Source organism: Eulemur rufifrons, chromosome 2, assembly GCF_041146395.1.
Source record: "Eulemur rufifrons isolate Redbay chromosome 2, OSU_ERuf_1, whole genome shotgun sequence".
Taxonomy (NCBI): Eukaryota; Metazoa; Chordata; class Mammalia; order Primates; family Lemuridae; genus Eulemur; species Eulemur rufifrons.
The window spans coordinates 80,990,521-80,998,475 of NC_090984.1; the positions used below are offsets into that span (position 1 = coordinate 80,990,521).

The window sequence follows — 7,955 nt, forward strand, 5'->3', positions numbered from 1 at the left end:
GCTGAGGCAGGAGGATTGCTTGAGCCCAGGAGTTTGAGGTTGCTGTGAGCTAGGCTGACGCCACGGCACTCTAGCCAGGGCAACAGAGAGAGACTCTGTCTCAAAATAAATAAATAAACACAACTGACGTTTATCAGAGTTCAGCATGAATACTTTTATGTAACTGAGGGGGAATGCCACATAAAGACAAATTCATTAAGAAATAAAAAATAAATTTTAAAAGATTTCTATAAATAATTACCTATTCCAGTCACATTAAAACACTGAACAAACTGAAGTTTCTTTTAAATTTTATTTTATATACAAAGAGCTAGCATAGTCTCTGTTACTTGGTGGGTGCTGTGGAAAATCCATTCAAAGAAGATCACTTAGTCCAACTGGAAAAAAAAAGCAGATAAGAAATGAATTATTTCAAAAAGCTTTAAAATCTCAGCTTGATTCTCACAGAAATGGGTTCAACATAGAACACTGTTTAAATTGGAAATGTGACCTACCCAAACTAACAACGTCAAGATCTACGTAATTTAAATATTTACTGAATGCCTGCTACAAGCTGCTCCACAAACCTAAAGTCTAAAACTACATTTTAGACTACAATTTTTAGTACTGGTATGCGCACTTCATCCGTCAAAGAAATATTTCCCAAAACGCTACTACATAAAATGATCTTCACCAAATGCTGAGGATGGTTATTAAGTAGGTAACGATAATTACAATTAATCTTAGCCTCTGAGAAACTAGGGACACACAGCCAGTAAGTCCATTGTCTCACCTGTGATATTCTACCTTCCACTGAGTTATGTGAATATCCACATTATAACATCAAGCTCCCAATGATAAAGTATTTGGCCAGCACTGAGCTTAAAACTACTGTCTCTGCCACACCAGAGATCTCTTATTAAGAATTTACATCACTATAATAAACCAACACAAAAACACCTATTTTTAATAAGTAGGTTCTCCTCAATATCCTATACAAAATAATTAGGAATCAGCTGGTGATTTTCTTAAAGAGCCAACATTAAATTAGTTTTCACCTTCTAGAAAACTATTTAAATGCTTTTTAGCAGCCAAGAAAGCTTCACATAAATATTAACTTGATCAAGGTCATAAACTGTTAAACGGCAGACCCTTCTTTGCTGAATCCTAACAAAGCCTATGCCTAAACCTTAAGCTCATTCCAGTATGTGACACTATCAAACATTTCGGATCAGGGGTTAACATATATATTTAGTTAGAAAATGTCTAGATAAATGAGATGTGAAATTTAACTTAGTGGCTTCTGTAAAGTGAGTAATTTTATCCAACATAATACATGGGACCTAAAACTGGCAGAGCTAAGTAAAATGGGGCTAGGCTAGAAAGGCCAAGTTTCAAGTCCTTCACCCTCCCCATTCTATTAATCTGAATGCCCAAACCCTCAACAGTGTCACCCGCTACCAACAGCCCTACCAACTAAAACAGAGGAAAAGGTCTCGCTCGAAAGCTCACACTAAGAACCATCACCACATTCTCCGCCCACAGGAACAACATGGGAGTATGGCGTCTAGTGACGGTACCTTAATGAAACCGATGTCCTTCGCGTACTGACGGAAACACTGGCGGCACATATTGAGGCCGTATTTCCGGATCAGACCGTGCCGGTTTGAGCAGACACGACTGTAAGAGAAAAGACAGCGTTTTTGCAGGTCGCAGAAATTACATGATTCCACACTCAGAGAGGCACCCCCCCCCCCACGGACCCCCGATCTTCCCGGACCCATCAGAGGTCTGTAATGGCGGCACTAACAGCTCGGCTTCGGTCTCCCCACACGCGCTGCCCGCGAGCTCCTGCAATTGAGATTTTAAGCAGCCTCGCACTCCAGACAAACTCTTTCCTAAAACCACAATCTATTTCTCACCAAGAGCGAGAACCCTGGCCGAATTTTCGCGGGTGGCTCCAATAGAGCTGCTGGTGACCCATCTTGCTCTCAGGAGGGCAACGAGGCAAAAGGAAGGATCGGGCGCGCGCATGCGCTCTTCAAATTTTCAGGACACAGTTTACCCAGAATGCCGTGCTAAAAGGTGACGCGTGCGCAATGTGGCAATGTTGTTTCACAGGGTGAATACAACGAACTATTGGAAACGTTCTAGGCCGGCACAGTTGATGACGTCACCAGACCTCAGCTTCTAGTGGTATCTCGCACTGTCATTTCAGCGCCGGACGCGGTGGCGCGCGCCTGTAGTCCCAGCTACTCGGGAGGCTGAGGCAGGAGGATCGCTTGAGTCCAGGAGTTCTGGGCTGTAGTGCGCTATGCCGATCGGGTGTCCGCACTAAGTTCGGCATCAATATGGTGACCTCCCGGGAGCGGGGGACCACCAGGTTGCCTAAGGAGGGGTGAACCGGCCCAGGTCGGAAACGGAGCAGGTCAAAACTCCCGTGCTGATCAGTAGTGGGATCGCGCCTGTGAATAGCCACTGCACTCCAGCCTGGGCAACATAGCGAGACCCCGTCTCTTTTGAAAAATGAGAAAGTGAAGTTTGAAACTCCGAGAAAGTAATGATCTTACAGACTCCTATCGACTGAATCTTTTATGCTCTTTTAATTAAAATTTGACACTTGGAAAAGGATTTTGCCTCAACTCACAGTGACACCTACTGGAATAAACTTACCAAACAACCTAAATCAGCTGCAGTAATTACAACTCAACGGTAGGAGTTTCCTTCTATTTTGTTAAACAGAATGCGTTTTCAAATTGGTTTTCTAAATTGACACACTTCAAGAAATACAGCTACGCCATTCCAGAAAGAAAGGAAAAAAACGATTGCAGGTTCTTTGGCCCTTAGTGTATTTGATACTTAAATGTAGTTCGCTGAATTTAAAATGATAAAAATAAAACACTGAGAAACAAATAATGTGTAGGATGTGTTGCTTTGACCAGAAAATTTGATGACAGAACAACTAATGAAAACCGAATGCCAAAAACCAAATCTCTGCTGAAAAATGTCCAAATGCCACATGGTCATTTATAGTGCCTCTAGATAAACCTAAAATTGTACATAGCTCTTATACTTTAACTAGATTTATGAAATAGATATACTTTAACTAGAATATGAAATATTAGCACAAGATGCAATAATTCAGGAAAATTTTACACATAAATTTTTCTATTAGAACTGAAAGACAACACTTTTAGGTATGTAATTTCAGGTTTCTGGTGAAGACCCCCTACCCAATCATTAAGTTAGGTACTGTGTGATATGATTAAAGAAGAATGGGAGTCAGAGATTTAAAAACCAGATATGACTTGACCTCTGCCCTAAAAATTTGGTTATCTAGCGTGGAGAACAGGATTATTTCCCAGAGCTCTTTCTTCCTGTTTCAACTTTCATGCCCAGACAATATGTATACCAGTAAGTAAGCAGAATATTCCGCATTCAATGATGGATGTGCTTATGAAGTATAAGGGTAAATAGAAATTAATTTTAAATTGAGGTACAGTTGAGGGAACTTTGAATATAAATCTTATTTTTGAATTTAAGTACCTTGGAATAATTTTCATGTTAAGACTGTTATTTAAGATGTCTCCCATTTTCTTCCTCAGATTATTGTTAGACTGATCTGTGATCATATATCCAGAATTTAGTCATTTAAAAACCTGCATCTCTCTTGAGTTACCTTCAAGTTTACAACTTTTAGGAATACAATCATACTTTTTCTCTAAACTTTAAAAAATCTATTGTACCATAAACAAAATCTAAGATATATATTTTGCATGTTTGGCTATTATAATAATATGTAAACTTCAATATTATCCCCCAGTTCTTTCCAGTAAGTCAGAATTAGGTCTTTAATTATTTAATTAATCCTTTAAAGCCCAGTGTTTAACTGTGTATGTGTATGTATCCATATCTGTTCCATCAAATATTAATATTTTAATTAACTGTATGTTTTAAAGTAAAACATAGATACATATACATATTCACATACAATATATTTTTAGAAGGAAGTCTTTCTCCAACCCCAGACTCCTATTTATTTCCCCAGTCTCCCTGCCCAAACCAACAAGTTATTTATTTTTTAGTTATTCAGTTTTTAGAAGGATGCTGAAGAAATATTCTGTCTTTGCATCCACTAAAGTAGAAGTAAAAAGGAGGAAAAAAAGAATTATTATTATTTCTATCTATATATACACAATCGTGTACACATATATACACATGTATATGTATATATGTATATGTGTACATATACATATACTGGTATTTATATTTTTATATACTATTAACTTTATCTCTTTTTATTTATACAACAGAAGCATACCATACTCAATGTTTCCCACAAATAAATAGCTTATCTTAAAAGGTATAAAAGTTATGATGATATAGATATATGTAATAAAGTATGTCTATAAAATAGCATTCTCAGACCAGGCACAGTACCTCATGCCTGTAATCCCAGCACTTTGGGAGGCAGAGGCAGGAGAATTGCTTGAGCCCATGAGTTCAAGGTTACAGTGAGCTATGATTCTGCCACTCCAGTGTGGGTGACAGAGCAAGACCCTGTCTCCATGAAAATAAATAAATAAACAAACAAACATACAAAATAAAATGGCATTCTGGAAATGGAGCTACTAGTCCAAAGAATATGAGCTTCTATAGATATTTATAACTTTCCCTGGAGAAATTGTATTAATAACAATTCAGACTCATACCCATAGAGAGTACCTGTTTCCCACAAGCTCTCAACAGTATGAACTAGCAAACTTTTTTAAATTTGTCATTCAGATAGCCTAAAAATGGTAAGTGTTGTTTTAGTTTGATTTTTGATGAGGCTGAGTATGTTTCCCTATGTTTATAAGCCAGACATATACTTTTATCTGGAAACTTCTTTGAGTCCACAGCCCACTTTCTTAATGTGTTGCTGATCTATAGTTTATCTATTTGTACTTAGCATGCAAGGAAATACACCTTTAACTTCCAGAATAGTAGCAAAGTTATTTTATTCATCACCATCTCAGATTCTTATTTATTTCTCTAATTTGTTTATGACATACTTTTCCATACAAAAAGTTTTAATGTCTATGTATTAAAATTTATGAACTTGTTACATTACTGCTTTTAGATTTTGCATCAAAATTCTTAAAACCTTATGTGTTTTTCCTGTGATATTTTGACATTCTCAGTTTTTATTTTAAATCTTGAATCCACCTAAAATGTATTTCATTGTCCCCTGCAGGAAAAAGGGAGAAATCCAGCTTTTTTTCACTCCCAAATGACTTGCTAAATACCCCAACACAAGCAATATTAATTAAATGTATGATTGCTCTATTCTAGGATAATGCAGGCTTTCATAAATATTTGTTAAATGAATAAGTTAAAAGCAATATTTGTTTATTCTTTCTACAAATATGCATTGAGTACCTACTGTATATAAATACTATGCTAGGCCTTGTATATAGTAGTGACTCAGACTCCAGGAAGCTTGCCATCTAGAGGTGAAGATAGGCATATAAATAAGTAATCATACAGCAATATTTTGGACAGAATAACCTAAAATTCCTCCTGCTGTGAAGACCAAAATGTGATGGATGAAATATCACATGTTTTAAAATGCAGAGTTTAGCTCTGAGAAAGGGGAATCCCAAGGACCAGGTACTAAGTAGGAACTGAAAAACCACAGAGGCTGCCCTGGAGCAATTTGTCTTGCTAGGTAAAGGACCTGGATTCCAAAGGAAGCAACAGACAAGCCTTTGGGCAACTATATTTAATTAAATTGTCAAGGGTGGAAATCCTTGAAGGTTTTTGGGAGAAATTAAATGCAGCATCTGACATCTGAGTTCTAGCCCTGTCTGTTCTAACACTATGAGGTCATGGGCAGATACTATAACTTTACTCTTTTAATTCCATTCCCTCTTGTGTAAAAGGAGAGAATTAAAGAATATCTGTAAACTGTGTTTCAGCTCCAAAACTTTAGGATTCTATAGTAGGAGATTCCTCTAGAAATTTTATTGGACTGCAGTGTGAATGGTGGATTATTACATTAGGTGCCTAACTGATATCCCTGCCTCCAGGCTTGCTCTACCTCCAATGTAATCTCTTTACTGACCACAGGAACCTTCCTGAACATGTGTGAATTTATTTCCTGCTTAAAATTTTTTAAAGATTTTCCAGAACTTTCAGATTAAAGTCTAAAGGCCTTGTTTAGCAAACAAGTTGTTTCATCATCTGGCTACTTTATACTCCTCTAAGACTTCATCCAACATTTATCCCATTATAGTGCAATTGTTGGTTTACTTGTCTCTTCTAAGCACTGTAAACTCATCTTTGCCTTCTAAGCATTTAACATAGATGCTAGCATACAACAAGAACACCATAAATATTAAATGAATGAATAAATGCATTGAAGCAAAAAGACCTGCTAAGTTTAGCAAGAGAGAAGTAACCCAGCTCTGAATTGCCATAGTAGTTCTAAGAATGAAAAGGTGAGTATTAATTAGGAAATCATAGTGGAAACAAGCTGATCAGAGTGTCATCAAAGAAAGGCAGCCCACTACAAAGCTTTGAAAGTTGCAGATACCAGGATGAAATAACTTTTGTCAGACAAAATAGAGCCAGAAAGGAGGGGGGCTTACATTTGTATGTTTGGGATAGGAACTGTTTCCAAGGACTTCCTAAAAACCCCACAAGAAATCCCTTCATGTCCTTCACACATCTCTAGCTTTGGACAGCTTGCACGTTTCAGACATATACATATATTTCTATGAAAAGGTTTATCATTGTCATTCTTTAGGACTGCAGAAATTCAGATAAGATGCTCTTAAAAGAACACTTGCCCAGTAACAGCATATCCACCAATGCACTGATGACAATTCTGGCTTTGAGCCTCTGGAACCAATGAACTCTGTTTCTTTTCCTTTTTGCCAATAAAAGCTTACCTTTACACTTCCCTCACTGGAAGCACTTGTGGCTTGACATTCTGTGCATCCTGAATTATAATTGTTTTCAATTTCCAAATAAATTCAACATATTTGGAGATATTTTTCTTTCTTCTTCTTTTTTCTTTTTTGTTTTGTTTTTGGTTGACAGAGGTCTAATGTGTAGGGTATATGTTTGTTAACTATTTAGATTTATTGATGATATTTACCATTAAAAAAAACTACCTCCAAGATCTGAATCCAATGTGCTAAGGCATACAAGACTACATTGTCTATAGATTGTGACCTCCTTCTGTAAGAATCTGATATGACTATGATCTTACTAGCTCAAGCCTAAGTGAGCTACAAAGTGAGTAAAGTTCACTATGGGCACAAATGAAGGGAAAAGTCAAGGAAATCCAGTTAATTATCTGTTGAATGCTTAGTATGTGTTGGAAAGCCAGGGAAATAAAAGAAATGAAAAGTGATTTTAAGTGCAATTGGTGTTTGCAAAAAGAAAGATCAAGATGTAAAACAAGGCTTAGTGCAAAGTGAACTGGGTTTTGAAAATTAATAGGATTAATTAATGAACAAAACGGAGGAAATGAGTGTAGTGTGTAGGCCAGGAAGAAAAGGAACTAATTTTACAGAAGAAAAACAAATCTACGTTATTTCTTTGATTCCTTTTGTCAAAAACCTGTATCCCAATTTTAAACTCCTTATGTAGTTCCATTTTCAGTCAGTCTACAATAGAAACTAGCTTGAGGTAATTGAGAGTAGATGAGGTCAAAGGACAGATTTTATTTCTATGGTGGTAAAGAGAAAAGTGTGGATTCACAAACAGTCCACTAAGACCAAAAACTTTGGGTATACTCTAGAATGTCAGATCCAAGTATTTCAACCATTAAAACAGAGTGGACCAAGGGGACGATGTGGAAAAGGGCAATGAGATCTCAAAAACTGATATATGTTTATTTTACTTTCATTCAAACATTATCTTATTTAACCTTATTTAATAAGATAATCTTATTTAAAATATTTTGGGAACTACATGTCTTTTTT

The 7,955-nt window shown here is 36.6% G+C and overlaps 1 protein-coding gene across 1 annotated transcript; it reads right to left on the reverse strand.

Annotated features, from left to right (window-relative positions):
* Positions 1-275: 275 nt before the first annotated feature.
* RPS29 (ribosomal protein S29) lies at positions 276-2,001 on the reverse strand. Its single transcript, XM_069464602.1, has 3 exons — positions 1,902-2,001; positions 1,560-1,659; positions 276-377 (listed from the first exon to the last, which is right to left on the reverse strand). Exons 1-3 carry the CDS (start codon positions 1,961-1,963, stop codon positions 369-371), a joined length of 171 nt encoding a protein of 56 aa, XP_069320703.1. The 5' UTR covers positions 1,964-2,001; the 3' UTR covers positions 276-368.
* Between the last annotated feature and the right edge of the window lie 5,954 nt (positions 2,002-7,955).

Bases quoted from the DNA above. Each gene is read 5' to 3' on its own strand.
- RPS29 (XM_069464602.1), bottom strand. From the start codon at position 1,963: ATGGGTCACCAGCAGCTCTATTGGAGCCACCCGCGAAAATTCGGCCAG. The intron at 1,660-1,901 runs GTGAGAAATAGA...TTTCTCTTACAG, and splicing joins GGCCAGGGTTCTCGCTCTTG to TCGTGTCTGCTCAAACCGGC.